Raw genomic sequence first — 17,738 nt, forward strand, 5'->3', positions numbered from 1 at the left:
GAGCAGATTGTGAAATACTCAGACCGGCCCGTCTGGCACCAACAACCATGCCACGCTCAGAATTGCTTAAATCACCTTTCTTTCCCATTCTGACATTCAGTTTGGAGTTCAGGAGATTGTCTTGACCAGGACCACACCCCTAAATGCATTGAAGCAACTGCCATGTGATTGGTTGATTAGATAATTGCATTAATGAGAAATTGAACAGGTGTTCCTAATAATCCTTTAGGTGAGTGTATGTCTTTGCATTTATTTTGATTGCAGTAAATAATATTGCTCTATCAAACAAGGCTGTTAAGTTTTGATATTGAATAGGAGCATATTGAATAAAATATTATTTATTGTATGTGGGTTAATAATTTAAACAGTAAAGACACATGTTGCATGTCTAGTGGTAGTTTTAATTTCAAAGTACCCAAATTCTTAGGCTTTAGAAGTGTGTTAAACATGCGAGGATGTGTATTCATCAACCTGTTACATGTCATGACATAATCACACAGGCACATTGACCAAGTTTAAACTTCTAGGTTACGGATGTAACCTCCGTTCCCTGATGGAGGGAACGAGACGTTGTGTCAGAGAAGCGACACTAGGGGTCTCTCTTGAGCGCCGAATATGCCTCTGATCTATGAAAAAAGGCCAATGAGAAGTTGGCATATAGTATTTGCATACCCCTCCCCCGGACATACAAGTATAAAGGAGAGGAAATACACGATTTTTCTGAGGAGACGGAAATTGTCTGGCCACTACAGTGATATTGTAGGCTCAGCGACGTGGCCGGGAGGACACAACGTCTCGTTCCCTCCATCAGGGAACGGAGGTTACATCCATAACCTAGACGTTCCCCATCTGTCGTTCTCTCAACGTTGTGTCAAAGAAGCAACACTAGGGGTCCAATTTAAATCACGCCATGTGCTGAGCCGTGTACGTGTTCTGCTGACACAGGAGCAGGCAGGTTTTTATGTGCACAGGAGACCAGCAGTGCCAGACTGCACATACCCTTCCCCAATGCCCCAAAAAAGTTGTCGGAATCCTTCTGGTTGCCCTAGACAGGGGAACAAGGCAACGCTTGCCAACCTGGGACCAGGCCAAGCCTCTTTTCTCTCTATGTTTCTTGCATAGAACAATAAACGGCCAGGCCCTTACATGCATCAAGGGAAGGGGGTCTTACCCAGTTTCCTATTCTTTCAAGGGGAAAAGAACCTGCGGAGGACACACCTGCCCGGAAGGGGAGGTAAGAGTGGTAAATATGTCACATGGATTTTTAGGTGGAAGATACAGCCTCAAGGAGGGGGGAGTTGCTACAACACGGTGACCCGAGGGCTGCCGGGGACTGCCTAAGGAATACGCAGGTCCACTTTTTGTAAGGGAACCGTACCGGGGGAGTCCGCGTAGGAGTCCTTAACCAGTGAGCACCTATTCCAGTACAGGGTAGATTAAATACCCGCAGTGGACTGTGTCAGAATCATCCAGGGATCCGAGGAGTGGGATCTCCTGGGAGAAAAAACGCACAATTTTACCTCAACCGAGGGAAAGGGCGCTATAAGCAAGCGATTCACCCGGCCAGCCCATCAGCGTGTTACCGAGTTCTACTGGCTCGGACCTGAGAAAACACGGGATGATACTGACTCAACCCTGAGACTGTAAAATCTCGCAAATGTATTGGGTGTCGCCCAACCCGCTGCTCTACATATGTCTTCCAGGGAGGTTCCCCTGGCCAGTGCCCACGAGGATGCAACACTCCTTCTTGAGTGAGCTCGGACCCGCAAGGGGGGGCACGGCCTGGGTGTGATAGGCCAATGAAATGGTGTCCACTACCCAGAAAGAAAAGAGTCAGCAACTCTAGGCAATTGATATGCCAGCGCAGTGGGGCCCCTCTCCAACGGCCTGCAGCTTCGTGCCTGTTGCACACGGCACCCCAATCCAGTCTGGAGGCGTCGGTCGTGATGCAAGTTAAGATGTGTTTTTGCGTGAGCATTTTGAACGGGAGGTTGAGCAAAGCCCGGTTGAAAACTCGTAAGTCCAAGATCGGTCGTAAGCCGCCACCTTTCTTTGGCACAATGAAGTAAGGGCTGTAGAAACCCTTCTTCATTTTGGTTGGAGGGACAGGCTCTATCGCGTCTTTGAGTAAAAGAGTAGCGGTTTCCGCGCGCAAGGATTTGGCATGTTTGCCGTGTACTGCGGTAAAGCGGACGCCCGCGAAGGGGGGCGGGGGCCTGGCAAACGAAATTGCGTAACCGAGTAGGATGGTCCAGGCCAGCCAGCGTGACAGGTTGAGAAGTGAAAGCCACGCATCCAATCTCCGTACTAGGGGTACCAAAGGGACGAGTATTTTTGACATACCCGGCGGGGCTTCGCAGCAGGGCAGAGCACGTAGTATGGCGTCGGGAGGCAAGGGTGCGTCCCAAGGCTCTAGTGCTGAGAAAAGACTCAAAGCACTTACCTTGCTCCGCACACCCGGCAGGGGGCAGGTTGGCGACTGAGGAGGAGGTCCGGTGTAGGCGTCCTCTGAACTCGTCGGAACCGATCGGTCTTGTCGGTCTCACGCATCTCGACCAAGTTCTGCCACAGATGACGTTCCTGGACCATGAGTGACTGCGCTGTGACCTTCGTGGCTCTAAGGGCGAGGTCAGTCTCTGAGCGCAGTTCCTCCAGCACATCGGGATCAGGGCTACCCATGTGCAGCTCTTTGAGCGTCTTGGCCTGGTGGACTTGCAGGAGGGCCATGGCATGCAGGGCGGAAGCGACATGTCCGGCGGCACTGTAGGCCTTCGCAGTCAGCGAGGATTTTGTCCTACAGGCCTTGGAAGGGAGCACAGGGCGACCCCGCCAGGTGTGGCTTGCTTTCTATTGAAAGCGAGCCACGACCGCAACGTTGCCATGGTCATGCACTCGCAGTGAGAGCATGAACCATCCACAAATGCAGCCTCGGTGTGATCGCTGCCCAGACACACGAGACAACGCCTGTGGCCGTCTGAAGCGGAGAGCACTCTACCGCATCCAGGAACTACACAGGGGCGGAAAGGCATCTTTAAAAAGACGCATCCTGAAAAGGATGTTCAACGCCGCTGTGTATTGCTCTTTCAGTGAAAATATACTCTTTTAGCGAAATCACTCTTTTAAATAACTCTTTAGAGTTTGTTTCTGCACTGCCAAAGCGCCCAAGGGCAAATTGCACTGCCGTGCAAAGAAGGAGAAATAGCCGCTGTAATGCGCCGTCAATCCAACAGCATGCAGAGCGTCAGAGGAATACAGGAACAGGTGTGACTCGTAGCAAACAGCATGCACTACCATCGGCTCCGAAGAAAATTTCTGAATTAACTGTAGTATTTCCTCACCTTTATACACGTATGTCAGGGGGCGGGGTATGCAAATACTATCTGCCAACTTCTCATTGGCCTTTTTTCATAGATCAGAGGCATATTCGGTGCTTAAGAGAGACCCCTAGTGTCGCTTCTCCGACACAACTTCGAGAGAGCGACAGAAGGGGAACCCACATTATTTATTCACTGTAAACCATAGATATCCCTTTATAATTACTTTTATTAACATTAACAGACATTATTACATTCTATAAAGCTTAAAAGGTTATTAAAACGGCAGCACTGCCTATTTTCACCATTGAAATGTACAGCTCAAAATAACCCAGAAGCGAGGTTTCCTGAGGTGTGACGTCAGAGTAATTTCATCTATAGGATGGAACACGCTAAAATGTCATTTTAGCAATTAGAAGATAATTTAATAAACTGTGGAATATCCTCTCTCACTATTATTCCTTACTTTTGTGTTGTCTGTTGTCTGTTTTTTTTTAGCTTTATTGTCTGTTTTGAGCATTTGTGATTGAGATGCTTTGGAGATGGTTATTTCAGGGCCAGGTTTTCAGAGTAATTGATCATTAATAAATGTTTAATTAGGCATATACAGTTCTCACTTTAGATTATGTCACACAAAATGCTTAGTTAGCAATTAGTCAATGCTTTATTATGACCTCTATATTAAGTAATGGTTTAATAGTAAGTGTTACTAAATCTGTAACAAGTACATTAATTATGTTTAAATGTAAATCCTATTAATCACATATATCATTTCTATATTTAATATGCATGCCTTGTTTATGTAAAAAAAAAACATTAACAAACTGCCTATAAATTACAAACTATTTGCATGTAGATTATTAATGTATGAACAATAGTTTATAAATGATCAATTGACTATAAACTAATGCTTTAAAATACTTTATACCATATAAAGTGTCACCGGAGGGTTTATTGATTGTGTTGCTACATAGCTGTATTCTGGCACATTGCTAACAACAGTAAAGGCAGGCAGTAATGTAACCTGCATTCCATTGCAAACTCAAAGTTTGCGATGGTGGGGAAAGTGAGTGGGCTACTTGGTGAGTAGTTTTTACCCAGGCCAGAAGGAACAACCATACAAAATCTCTTTGTTGTGACATGGCAGTCCTCCGGTATGCCGTGAAAAACATAAAAACAGGCTGACACTGTCCTGTTACAGGGGAGATGACGCTCTCCTGTTCATGGTTTACAATGGTGGGGAAACAAGAAGCCTGAAAAATTCAGCTAGGAGTGTCACTACACAGACACTAGGCTGAACATAGACCTGCCGATTTCCAGAGCAGATATTTGTGGAGCTTAGATATTTGATTAGTTCTTTCACTGAATAAGGAGAGAGCCAAGTCATAAAGAGCCACCCATGCAGTTCTAGGAAGAACATCACTGGCAGCAAAAAAAAGAGGCACACCAATGTGGTACTAACAGTTCATCCAGTTTCTTTTTTCAAGGCTCAAGTGAGAATTTCAAGCACCTCTATCTCAGCGTGACATGCCTCACTATAGGAAGCCCTAGCGAGTATCCTTCACATCATCCTCAATGGAAAACATGATCGATTGCAGTGCACCAGAGCGGGCTGCAGATCATCACAAGCGTACTGAACAGGTGAAGCTGCTTGAGATGGAGAAGAGGACAGATGCAAGACATAGGATTGCAGAAAATCATCCTCAAACTCTCTGTGCAGGTTACGCAATTAGTTCTTTAAGTTTCTTAAGCTAGAAAGAAACAAATAATATACATAGCAACACGTACAGTTTATCATTGTTGCACAACAGGGAAAAAATAATCCAACTCGCTGTTTAGAAGTGCGGATAGAATGGCAAAAGCAATGTGTCAGGCTTGTAAGGACAAGAGCACGAGAGATGTAATTGTGAACCTGAAGGAGAAAAAATGGGTTTATATGCCCGCAAAGACACAGGCATAAGGGACAGAGCATCAAGCACTATCTGCCAATTGATCGGTATGATATTATATGGGCTTCAGAGACTGTCACTCGTGGAAGGAGTTCCGTTAGCATCAGCTGCTGTGTCAGTAGCTGATGCTAATGGATCAGCTTGAATTGGAATTATTTCCTTAATGACATCATCCTCCAGGCAGTGAAGGATGCACAAATATTAATAAGTATCAGCAATGGATTTAATAAATTCTGTAATGTTTTGTGCAATTAGTTGTTACATCTCACCCTAAAACATTCCAAGTTTAAAATATTAAAATACAAACTCCTATTTTGGTGAAAGAATAGAGCCTAAACAGCCCGACAGGTAATCAAAACTTAAAATCAGAATTTTTAAGCTGATAGAAGCATCATTCTACGAGGAAGCTTGATGGACAACCGAACATCATTTACAGTTGTTTTTAAAAGAATGGATAATTGGTTGTTAAGACATAATATTGAATGTATAATAAATTATATATATGAGTTGTAGCTATTGATTTGATGTGATGTGCAGGGCAATGAATGGAGGCAGAGATCAGAGAGTGTGTAGATGTCTCCCACAGGCAAAATTAAGAAGCAAAAACCACACGCAAGCAAGGCGGGGGTCCTACCACTGTCAGTGGGGGATAGCAGAGGAAGAGAGAGGCATATTAGTGCACCTTTTTTTGGCCAGGTTTGGGAAAGGAGTACGATTTGATTCTGGAGAGTAATCCACCAGTTGCACCTTGCTAGAAACCACAATTTTAAAAAGCATAAAGTTATTCTCCTTAGTCCTACACTATTTGATAATGTTTAATGCTATAAATCCATGACAAATTAGTATTTCTTAAAACATTACAACATCAACAGTTACCGTAATTTCCGGACTATAAGCCGCAACTTTTTTCCGACGCTTTGAACCTCGCGGCTTATACAATGACGCGGCTAATATATGGATTTTTCCCGCTTTCAGATTTTATATAAAAAAAATAAAAAAAAAAACTTTCTGTGACGTGCTCAGTTTTTTGGCGCCGTGAAGCTTTCATTAGACCAATGAAATTGCCGAACGGGTTAAGGTCAAACAACTTTTTTTGTTTACTGTTTAGATTAAATCGAAGGCTCAAACTTCCCATTATTCTGATTACGGTAGTCATTTTGTCACCCTCACCATGGCAAAGACATGGAGAAATGCATATGATGCTGCTTTCAAGTTGAAGGCGATTGATCTGGCTGTTGGAAAGGAAATAGAGCTGCTGCACGGGAGACGTTGGAAACAGCAGCGTGAGGAATTGACTCAGTGCAAAAAGACAACTAAATCTGAGGCTATTCTGAGGCTATTCAACTCCGACACCGAAGGAGATGACTTCAGTGGTTTCAGTGCACAGGACGAGGAAGATAGTGACCAATGGCTTTCTTGGTAGGCTACTGTTTACTGCAAATGTTTTATTACAAGCCGTGTGTTTCAAGTGCCCTGCTTCACGTGTCCTTCTTGGGAAAACTGTCACACGGGCACCAGTGTGACAGTTTTCAGCAGGGCACTTGACGTTCCAGGTAAGGCTTTTAATGGCCACAGCAATGTTTACAATCAATTTTATAAAGTTTCTCAATTGTTCTATGCGCCAACACTAGACTGACGTGTGTCACTTTCTCAGCTCTGTGGCTGCTGCCTTTTTATGCCGCTCTCCCCATGCTTACTGAAATTAGACACCGGTGTTAGACATAATTTAGCTCAGATGTAAGCTAAGCTTACCGCTTTTCTCTCCCGGACGGGCGCTTGACCACGCCCCTGCTGCCACACCGTGTTTCGTTAAAGCCTATTTATTTTTGTTACAAGCCGTGTTTCGTTAAAGCCTGTGTAAAGTAAATTTGTTTCAATGTACCGGTAGGCACCTGCGGCTTATAGACAGGTGCGGCTTATTTATGTTCAAAATAATATTTTTTTTAAAAATCAGTGGGTGCGGCTTATATTCAGGTGCGCTCAATAGTCCGGAAATTACGGTAAACACAAGATCATGAAGAAAAATAAAAGCTCTGTGATATACTTAGTCAATTAACTTTTAGAAATATTAACATTTCTAATGGCTCTCATGTTAAATGGATAATTTGACTAATTTTCCTATAACACTAGCAATATACAACATGTATGCAGTGATTGCACCAATTTACACACCGTACGAATACAGCATGTCCAGGGTTGCCAAGTCTGGAGTTTTCCATGGTTTTACATGTTGCCCAGGTTATATTTGAATGTAATCATTTATGTCCGAAAAAGGATGGATAGGTCCACTATTTTTTATGGACACAGACAGGCCAGCTGTAATTATGATTCAAATTATGATTTGTGTGTAAGCAGAAATAAGATAACTATAAGTAACAAGCTGGCATTTTAATGAACGATAGTGAGACAAACAGACCCAAGAGCAGAGGAACAGTTCAAAGGTTTTATTAACAAATTAATGAGCAGTCACTTGGTTGAGGAAATAAAAAATCCCGACACTGGCTGCAGCAGCGGCTGCAAGGGGCAATCCGTGAAGAGTGTTTTAGTAAGATGAGTGTGTGCGTTGTGGAAGTCAGGAACAGATTCATAGAATCCACTGCCAGGGGTCGAGGACCAGGTGATGGCATGTCTGGGAACCGGCTGAATAGCCAAAGTAATATTTTAATAAGAACTTAAACAAAAATACACAAACATAAACACATACAGAGAGGAGGTGCACACTCTGACACGCTGGTGTCAAGAGCACAACCTCTCCCTCAACGTCAGTAAAACCAAGGAGCTTGTTGTGGACTTCAGGAAGAAAGACGGAGAACACAGCCCCATCACCATCAATGGAGCACCGGTGGAGAGAGTCAGCAGCTTCAAGTTCCTCGGTGTCCACATTACTGAGGAACTCACATGGTCCGTCCACAATGAGGCTGTTGTGAAGAAGGCTCACCAGCGCCTCTTCTTCCTGAGACGGCTGAGGAAGTTTGGAATGATCCACCACATCCTCACACGGTTCTACACCAGCACTGTAGAGAGCATCCTGACTGGCTGCATCACCGCCTGGTACGGCAATAGCACCGCGCACAACTGCAAAGCCCTGCAAAGGGTGGTGCGAACTGCCAGGAACATCATCGGAGGTGAGCTTCCCTCCCTCCAGGACATATACACTAGGCGGTGTGTGAAAAAATCTCGGAGGATCATCAGAGACTCCAGCCACCCGAGTCATGGTCTGTTCTCACTGCTACCATCAGGCAGGCGGTATCGCAGCATCAGGACCCACACCAGCCGACTACATGATAGCTTTTTCCCCCAAGCAATCAGACTGTTGAACACTTGATCTATCAGGATCAATAATTAGCACTGCACTTTATTAAAATCCACGATCCCGGTTCCGGGATTTAAAATTACGTCAGTAATAATGTACTTCCAATTTTAAATGTATGCGGAGGAGTTATGAGCTCATATCTGGTACCATTTGAAAGCTTAGAATGTCTACTTTCTTGAGATATGCATCACTTTGGCATTTGTTTTACACTAAGTAACTTATTTACAATAAATTACATAGTTCCACCCATCAAAAGTCGTGTCATAATTATGTGCGTTTTTGAATACATATGTCTCATATCGCTCAAATATGACGCACATGTACAAACCATGTATCAAATGAAAGCTCTCATTGCCAGTAAGAAGTTCCAATAAGTCTTTTTATTGAGGTATAATCACATATCTAATACACTTCGAATGAATCATGAAGTATACAATCATACAAGTGAAATTATTGAATATTTGCCGTGCTACTCGCACTAGACAGCACAGTTAGCCACAAATGCTACATAATCTTTTACCTTAGGTTATTCTCTGCAAAATGAGCCGTTTTTCAGTGTTTTCTGTGGTTGTGTGCCCAAGTAATCCCTCGATATGTCACACGAGTGCAGAAACACCACAAAGTAATGTTATATGATATTCAACAATCCAGGAAAATATGTAAACATCCGATCCGGATAAAGCATATATTGCTGTAAAGCTTAGACCCTCTGCTTTCCGGCAATGTCTCTCAAGATCAAATAGACCAATCAGGGGCTGTGATATTGCATCCAGACTGTGAAGTGATCACTGGGTAGGTTACGTGCCCAAAACACACAGACGCGTCTCACCAGACACCAGAGCGCATATTTACCACTTTCAACAGTGTTTTATGTAATGACAAAGGGTTTTCTGTAAAATTACACTGGGATTTTGCATTTATAGCACTGTATATGGGTATGGGGAGACTTTAGATTTGGGTAGGCGGAAAGTACACCAAAAAAAGGTAATATTCCTCCCTTCAAATAAATTGAAATAGATATTAAATAAAACATGATACAGACAAAATTCCTTTTTCAGGTATTTGCTGACATCTAGTGGAAACAGCCAAAACTGTCTGCTTGCTGCTAGGGTTTACAGGGCTTGAGTTATACACTTTCAAAAATGAATTTCTATAAAAAAAATCAAAAAGTGCCTCTTTTTTTAGGAGGGTTATTACTATTCAGACAACATATATTTAATATTTTTTAAATTTTAGAAGTGTTTTATGCAACTTCTAAGGGTTTCCTGTAAAATGACACCAAAACTGTGTATTTAGGCCAAAGTATGTGGGAATGGGAAGCTTTTTCATTTGGGTAGGCCAAATCCAGGCGGAAATCCCCAAAAATGGCAAGGATCTTAAGAGTCTATAATCTCACACTGGACTGTCAACATATTCTCATATACATATACATATACATATACTTCATATACATATATATATATATGATTTATTTCATATGCTCCTTACTTATTGTATTGTATATTGTGTATTCTATATTGTGTGTATTGTATATAATTATCGTGTTGTGTAAGTATGTTGTTTATTGTAACTGGTATATGTCTCGTCACTGTCATGACTGCTATGTTGCTTGGAACTGCACACAATAATTTCACCTACTGTTGCACTTGTGTACATGGTAGTGTGACAATAAAGTGATTTGATTTGATTGACATGGCAGCTACATGTGGCTCTCATGAACGGTAGCATCCGGCTCAGCTTTATCCCTCTCCTCGGCTGATTAGCCCGATTGGAGACGGCCATGCGCACTCATGGCCCCACCCTCCTCCTCGTTACACCTCCATTGAAGCATAGTGAGGTGCAGAACAACACCCAGCTGAGATGGGCGATCTTAACTCCCTCCCACTGGAAGGGTGACAACCCCTTAGACGATGACTGCAAGGAGTTGTGGGCATATTCGACCCAGACTAAATGATCACTCCAAGAAGAAAGATTGCGGGAGGCCACACAGCGCCTTTTTGGGGATGAAACCCAGAGGACAAACTCACCATAGACCCCAGCTGTCAACAGAATTCTGCCCAAAAAATATGACACAAATTGGGGTCCTTTGTCAGAAACCACATTGACCGGGACGCCACAGATGGGGAAGATGTGGTCAATGACTGCTACCGCTGTCTCCCTCGCTGAAGGACAACCAATAATTCTCAGTTGCTGACGTCATCATTCCGTTCAGCTGGTGTTAAGTGGTGTGAAAAAAGCACACGGACGCATCTTTCCATCCGAGGTGGAGTGCTGTGACAAGACAGCTCCTACACCAAACTTGGACGCAAAAATAATTAAAGAGCGGCAGAAAACCGCTCTTTAATTTAGAAAATGTGGCCTCAGCTCACGAGGACCAACAAGGTGGAGGTGAGGTCCATCAGAGGTGATTAGAGCTGAGTGTAGTTCCTTATAAACCTCAGATAAAAATCTGCGAACCCAATGTCTTGGGTTCAATGTGCAATGTCTTGCGAGAATCTGGAGACAGCTTTGACCTTAGTCGGGTCCATGCGCACTCCCTTTGACAAAACAATGAAACCCAGGAATGGAACGTTAACTGTAACCCCTGTTCCCTGATAAAAGCGGAACGAGATGCTGTGCTGATTTAGCACCTTGGGAACGTCTTTAGGAGTGACCAGCTGTGAATATGTGTGCAACACGTCAATGAAATTGACAAAATTTATAGCCTCCGCCGGTGACATCATCAGGATGCTCTAGTAAAGGGGTTATAAATAGATGCGCCACAGGTGCATCGTCAGGTATTTTATCCGAAGAGCAGTCCTGGGGCATCTTCAGTGCGGCAATGAAGTGCAGCATCTCGTTCTGCTTTTAGCCAAAGCTTTAGAGGAGGCAGCCCCTCTGGTAGAGTGAGCTTGACCGCGTGCCTCATAGGCCAGGGCAATAGCATCCCTCACCCAATGTGACATGGTTTGCTTGGTGGCGGCTGCCCCTTTGTTACGACCCCCATGATAAACAAATAGTTGCCCTGACTTACGCCACTTGCAAGTTTTTACTGCTCCACCATTATAAACAGTGGGGAGCAGAAGGCTTCGAAATTGACCGGATGTACGGTCGAGAAAGGAACCTTAGGCAGCTAGTCAGGGTGAGGGTGCAATATTGCTTTAGCCATTCCTGGGGCAAAATCTAAGCATGATGGCAAGACGGCCAGAGCCTGTAGATCCCCAATTCTTTTTAGAGAAGTAATTTCCACAAGAAAAAACATCTTAAGAGTCAGAAGTTTATCAGACGCTGACTCTAGAGGTTCAAAAGGGGTCTGAACCAGACCCTCAAGGACTATTGCTAAGTCCCATGAAGGGATCCTGGTCCTAACAAGAGGTTTCAAATGCATTGCTCCATGAACGAAGTGAGCGAGCAGGGGATGTCTCCTCAAAGGCATCATGTCAATCAAGGCGTGGCAAGCCAATAGAGCAGCCACATGAATCCTGAGAGTGGCGGGGCATGTTCCTGCTGATAATTTTACCTGCAGAAAGTCCAGAACTGAAGCAATCTGGCAGTTAACTGGATCTGCATTATGTGCACTGCACCATCTTTCAAAGACACCCCATTTATTGGCATAACATCTTCTAGTAGAGGGAGCCCTAGCACTTATAATGGTCTCGATAACTTCAGGTGAAAGCCCAGTGTCCCTCAGTTGGTACCCTTCAGGGGCCAAACATGAAGGATTCCACAGCTCGGGCCGGGGATTAAATATTGTCCCCTGCGCCAGGGACAGAAGGTCCCTCCTGTCCGGAATCACCCAAGGCAAGCCGTCGAGGAGAGACATTATCTCCGAGAACCATACCCTGTTCTGCCTTCACGGCGCTATCAGTAAGAGGCAAGGCCCTTGCTAGCGAGCACTGGCCAAGACTCCTGGGAGCAGAGAAACCGGAGGAAACGCATACAGGTGCATTCTGGGCCATGTATGTGCAATCGCGTCCAGACCCCAGGGGGCTGGGTGACTCATAGAGAAGTAGAGGGGACATTGCGCCATCTGTTGGGAGGTGAAGAGGTACACTTCCACTCTGTAAAATCTCAACCAGATTTGTTCCACTCCCCCGTCGGTATTTTCTGTCTGGACAGTAAATCTGCTCCCACATTCAGGCATCCTGGAATATAAACTGCTCTTATTGACAGGAGCTTGCCCTGGGCCCAAAGGAGAATCTGCCGTGCTGTTGAGCTGGCGTGAAAATAGACCTCCTTGATAGTTTATGTAGTTGACTACTGCGGTGTAGTCCATACGCACCAAGACTTGGCAGCCTCTCAAATACTGGAGGAAGTATTTCAGAGCCAGCAATACCTCCATCAACTCGAGACAGTTGATGTGCCAATCGAGCTGATAACCCTCCCATTCCCCTTGAGCTGGACAACCACTTAAGACCGCACCCCAGCCCGTCAGGGAGGCATCTGTCATTAGCAATTTGCGACGGCAAGACGCACCTAGATTGGGACCCAAAGTGAGGAACCAGGGTCTGTACCACATGGAAAGGGTATGAAGCGTGCGGCGCGTAACCCTTATCTGCCTTAGGGGACTGGCCCTTGGATGAAATCCCCTGGCTTTGAGCCACAACTGAAACAGTCTCATGTGCAGAAGGCCCAAAGGGATCACCGAGGACGCAGATGCCATGAGACCTAAAATTCGTTGATACTGACAAACAGTGCAACCTTGACCTTGCCTGACTTTGCTCAGGGTGTTCTGAATGGACACGATTCGAGCGGGAGACAATTGTTCCCTTATCATGATCGAATTCCACACAACCCCCAGATAGGTAATTTCCTGACAGTTAGCATCTTGAACTTGAATGCCTTGACTGAGCGATTCAAGCTTCGAAGGTCTATCTGCTGTAGTAACCTGACTCTTTCTCTGGAAGGGGAACATGTTCTATGGCCCCTTTGACCAAGAGATTTGCAGTTCTTTCCACAGTAGACATGCTTGTTCCGGTTTCACGGTAGTGGAGACCACGCTGTTGAAACACGGAGGACGGTGATCGAATTCTGTAGCCTTTTTCTACTGTTCTTAGAAACCACATAGAAACACCTGGCAGTAGCTTCCACACTTGCCAGGTTCTCTGAAATGGGAATCAATTTTGATACTTCCTGTTGAGGGGATGTCTAGTATTCCGCATCCTGGACCATGGCAGGAAACATTTTTCTGTAAACCTCTAACTCCCGAAACACCAGAGGCGGCGGGAATGGAGAGGTTTCGTAGGGGTATCGGGAAGGTACAGGTGAATGCTTCATGCGCCCCGACCTGAGGGCTACCCCCACGATGCTGGGCGCAAAACCGTCAGGGTTTTCTCTTTTTAGAAATTACTGCCCTGAGGTCTTGCTTTAGGTGCTGCTGAGGGTGACGAACCGGCCCCCAGTCTCTACAAGGGGGAGCAAGATCTGTGGCTCGACGAAGCTCTGAGAAAGCCTCTTCGTCACCCCTTCATGGTGCCCGAACTCAGGTCTTTCAACAGGTCAGCCTGGTACACCTGTAACACTGCCATAGTGTGCAGGGCAGCACCATTCTGACCTGCTGCCAGATAAGCCTTCCCCACAAGCATAGAGGTGGTCCTGCACTGCTTTGTGGGGAGACTAGGACTTTTTAGATAACCCGCAAGTGTCACTTCTACTGAATACCCCAGTGCCTCAGCACCCACGATAGTCAAATATGTCGACGTCGAGGGCACGAAGACACGGGAAGTATAAGGTTTCCTCCATGAATGAGAGAGCTCATCATGGAGGTCATCAAAGAAGGGAAGGGACTGATAAGGCGCATCTATTTATAGCCCCTTTACCGGCGCATCCTGATGATGTCACCGGCGGAGGCTATCAATTTTGTCAATTTCATTGACGTGTTGCACACATATTCACAGCTGGTCACTCCTAAAGACGTTCCCAAAGCGCTAAATCAGCACAGCATCAAAGTATAGCTTTTTGATAGGGAACCGACTGTGCATGAAAAGCGCACTTCTCCATGTTGACAAACTGACGATTCTCTAATAGTTGCTGAAGCACCTGCCTGACGTGCTGGACATGGTCCTGGATATTCTGGAAGAAGATCAGAATATCATCAAAATGATCGACCATGTCTCTAAGCACGTCATTCACAAGCCCCTGTAAGATGGCGGGGGCGTTGACCGATCCAAAACGCATAACCAAATATTCAAAGTGTTGCCCTTATGGGTGTTAAAAGCCATATTCCACCCCCCCTTCCTAATCCGGACAAGGTGATAAGTGTTGTGTAAGACCAACTTCATAAAGATGAAGGCTCCCTGCAAGAGTTCGAAGGCTAAAGGATAGCGATTCTTCGTCATTCAGCCCCCAATAATCTATATAGGGTCTAAGCGAGCCATCCTTCTTCTCCAGGAATAAGAACCCCGCCCCTGGTGGCTAAGGGAAAGGGAAAGGGCTTCCAGAGAATCATTGATATAACTGTTCATGTGTGAATACATCCATCCCTGAGGCGACGAATTGCCAGGATGCAGTTCAATCACTCAGTCATATGGGTGACGAGGAAGGGCTTGTGGCACGGTACTGGCTGAAAAGTGCCCTCAAGTCGTAGTATGTAATCCAGGTAATCTGGATAGGTCCACCGGTTTGTCCTGCAATGAAACACATGACTGGACAGGGGAAACAGCAGAGTTAAGACAGAGTTAAAACAGAGTTAAAACAAACAATAAGGACTCCAAGCTAGAACAGTGTTGGTTGAACAATCTATGTGTGGTTTGTGCATTACCAACCAAGGATGACTCAACACTAAGGTGCCGATGGAGATTGGATAAGGTAGAAGGACAACTGCTCTGTATGATTTCCAGAGACGAAGGTGACCAGCTTTTTGGATGACGGACAGTGCCATGTCACTAAGGGTGTGGGCGGTGATAGGTCATTCCAACTGGACCATAGGAAGTCAGCACTTAGAAGTCGATTCGAAATCCATAAAGTTCCCTTCAGCTCCAGATTCAACCAAAGCGGAAACCGTGTGACAGGCAGATCCATGCTGCAGCCGTGCCGGGAAAAGTGTCCGAAGTCCAGGAGTTTTGTAAAAGGTCTTGCGCTCGCCAGTAACCCCTCTCCTACCGACAAACAATGTCTTTTACCAGACAGATAACAGAAAGATGATCAGATGCAGCACAGTAAAACACAATCAATTAACGAGACGTCACTCGTGATGAGACGTGATATTTGAGTTCTAGCAACTTGCATAGGCTCAGTGTTGGGTCGTGATACTGGCGAGTTGGCTAGAGAGGCAGAACGGGTAGGAGGATTTGCCGCCAGGGTTGGTGGAAAGCGGCATCCATGGTGGAGATGGTGTAGGGTCAGGCGTTGATGATCTTGGATAGCCAAATCGACCAAAGTCATCGAAGCACAGAGGCAAATCCAAAGAATAAGTCTCGTTCAGAATGACGTCGGAAAGACCATATAGAAATCGATCCTACATAGCATAGGTCATTCCATTCACAAGAAGCAGCTAGGGTGCGAAATTCAATTGCATAATCTAATACCATCATATCTCCTTGAGACAGTCCAATTAAAACCGATTTGATCCTGCTGATGTCCCAGCAACACTCCCTGCTGAGAGAGGACGGAGCAAAAAGTGGATTCCTCCACTGGGTCCATACTTGGCTAGATTGTTCTGAATCGAATGAAAGTGAGACAAACAGACCCAAGAGCAGAGGAACAGTTCAAAGGTTTTATTAACAATAATAATGAGCAGTCACTGGCTGAGGAATGTAGAAAATCCCAACACCGGCTGCAGCGGAAGGCAATCTCAAGTGGTGTGCCGTCAAGTGGTATGAGGTACAGAACAACACCCAGCTGAGATGGGCGATCATAATCCCAGAATGCGGGCAGAGGCAAGGTATCCTCTGTGGAAGACCAGCTGACACGCAGCAATACTGGAAGGCAACCAACAGATACACGAAACAGGACCAACTAGGCAGAGAGAGTTAGTACTCAACATCAAACAATAATCTTGCAAAGATACTAAGAGCATGTCGGGCTTAAGAAGGGAGTGAATTAGAGAAGAACGGGTGTTATTCGGCACACTTATCAGTGGCATGATCAGCGTTCCCACTGGAACAATAAATGTTGCCATGGAAATGCCGATCATGTATGCCAGCCGTGCCTGCGAGACATGAGGGTGAGAAAATGACAAAACATACAAAACAAACCGACAAACTCACCGGAGCTGTGACAGGCATATAAAGTGAAAGCAGTACAGAACTGCATGCATTTATATTATCTAAGCCACGCCAAAGCCTGTCTCGCCTCAGTTGAAAAGTATTGGATTTCATTACTTAATAATAATATATAATGCAATACAATACAGTACACTTTTCAAAAATTACACTGAATTTGTCATGCTCAATTTATTTAAAAAATGTTGTGAGCTTGACATTTCTTAAACTTAAATTTAGTAAAAGTTAGTGTAAATTTAAATAGTAGGCCTACAAATGAAAGGAAATCTGAAAATGCACAATAGGAAAATATGTGCCATAATTAAGAGTTTTGCTTCTGGGCTGGTTTTATTTGTCATTGGGCTGTCTTTGTCACACAGACCTGACAACCCCAGGAAATCACACGCCAACACAATGTAGTTTATCATACTAAAAAGACCTTACACAGTGGGTGAGTTTAGAATGGCTACTCCATACAAATCCTACTACAGTACTTGGCAGAAATATAAAGAGTAGTATGGCAGTATGCCATTCCTGATTACTGGGTCGATAACATGTAACAATAAAATGTATTTATTTAACAGATGCATTTATTCAAGTGACTTAAAAAAAACATTCTAGATTCTGTGTTTGGTCACATTGTAATGGAATGTGTTTACTCCATGTGCCTTTTCATGTTAATAGCCTATAGTGGAGCTGTAATTGAACATTATTTGTGCACATTTTAAATAGTGCAACATGCATCCTATTCTGTAAGCTGATAAGACAAGGACAGGCTCAAAAGTGGTTCCTATCATCAGTGCATTGATGTCTTTACATGAAAGCCGTCTTATACAACAAATGTTACAACACACTCTCATATTTGTTTGAGGATAGTTGTAAATGTACATACCGCTGAATTTGATGATCTCGGGCAGGACTCGGTAAGCACTCTGAGCAGGCCGTCTGGCTTGTAAGAGTAGTGTTCTACAAGCTAAAGTAT

The 17,738-nt window shown here is 44.7% G+C and overlaps 1 protein-coding gene across 1 annotated transcript in view; it reads right to left on the reverse strand.

The window, feature by feature from the left end:
* The window catches only part of LOC127635961 (tyrosine-protein kinase SYK-like), a 100,218-nt gene that overhangs the window by 69,759 nt on the left and 12,721 nt on the right, over window positions 1-17,738 (reverse strand). The window contains exons 5-6 of the mRNA XM_052116279.1: window positions 17,649-17,729; window positions 5,946-6,014 (exon numbers count right to left, since the gene is read on the reverse strand). Of these exons, the coding sequence (XP_051972239.1) occupies window positions 5,946-6,014; window positions 17,649-17,729 (150 nt within the window). The remainder of the gene's footprint in view (window positions 1-5,945; window positions 6,015-17,648; window positions 17,730-17,738) is intronic.

This window comes from Xyrauchen texanus, chromosome 43, assembly GCF_025860055.1.
Source record: "Xyrauchen texanus isolate HMW12.3.18 chromosome 43, RBS_HiC_50CHRs, whole genome shotgun sequence".
Taxonomy (NCBI): Eukaryota; Metazoa; Chordata; class Actinopteri; order Cypriniformes; family Catostomidae; genus Xyrauchen; species Xyrauchen texanus.